A 798-nucleotide genomic window follows, 5' to 3' on the forward strand; every position below is an offset into this window, starting at 1 on the left:
ACAAGGTTTCCTAGAGTCTGATGCACAGTCCTTGATCCACAGCGTCAGAAATAGTGGTTAAAGAAATATAAGCTACCTATACGTGGGGCTGCCTATTAACTCCGCCAAGTGACTTAATTCCTGCCTCCTTATCTGTAAAATGGGCATAATTACGGCATCGTTTTTGGAAGATTCCATGTAATAAAGTCTGAAGTGTGCTTAACACAGTACCGGGAACGTAAGAAGCACTCATACTTCATCCTAAGTACGACGGAGGTCTTTTCAAAAAAGTAAAAATAATGCAATATGACTTACTTGGAAATGTATCAAAAAGAAAGACCGATGAATGGATCGAGGTGTAGTGTGATAAAACAGAGTAAAATTTTAATGATAAAAAGTTAATGGTAAAATGTTCACTGTAAAACTTTCAACTTTTCTGCTTGAAAATGTGCATAATCCGACGTGGGAAAAAAATAATGCATTGCAGTCAGTTCTGGGGAAAAGGAAAGCTAAGTTTTAATTTTGCTATTGTTTTTGCTTTTTTAACAGAAAAAGTACAAAGAAAACAACAAAATGGGGGAGATGTTTCTGAATTCGTCCCGCCTGTGGGCTGTGGGCCGTTAGCAAAGCTGCTTGCATGAAATCATCGAGCACCGCTTGCGAAATGCCAAATCCTCGAGAGCGAGGCCGGAGGCTGCCAAACCCGCGCTGGGGAAAGGGACGCCTCCGGGCGCCCCATCCCTCTGCGGACGGAGGTGAGGTTGGAGCGAGCGCTGGCGGAAGAGAGGCTCAGCAGTTACCAGGGGGTGCAGAGCCGGC

The 798-nt window shown here is 44.2% G+C and overlaps 1 protein-coding gene across 1 annotated transcript in view; it reads left to right on the forward strand.

Moving 5' to 3' along the window:
• Nucleotides 1–643: 643 nt before the first annotated feature.
• The window catches only part of ZCCHC3 (zinc finger, CCHC domain containing 3), a 2,979-nt gene continuing 2,824 nt past the window's right edge, over nt 644–798 (forward strand). The window contains exon 1 of the mRNA XM_011979879.1: nt 644–739. Coding sequence (XP_011835269.1) covers nt 644–739 — 96 coding nt within the window. The remainder of the gene's footprint in view (nt 740–798) is intronic.

The sequence above is a fragment of the Mandrillus leucophaeus genome, unplaced genomic scaffold, assembly GCF_000951045.1.
Source record: "Mandrillus leucophaeus isolate KB7577 unplaced genomic scaffold, Mleu.le_1.0 Scaffold206, whole genome shotgun sequence".
Classification (NCBI taxonomy): Eukaryota; Metazoa; Chordata; class Mammalia; order Primates; family Cercopithecidae; genus Mandrillus; species Mandrillus leucophaeus.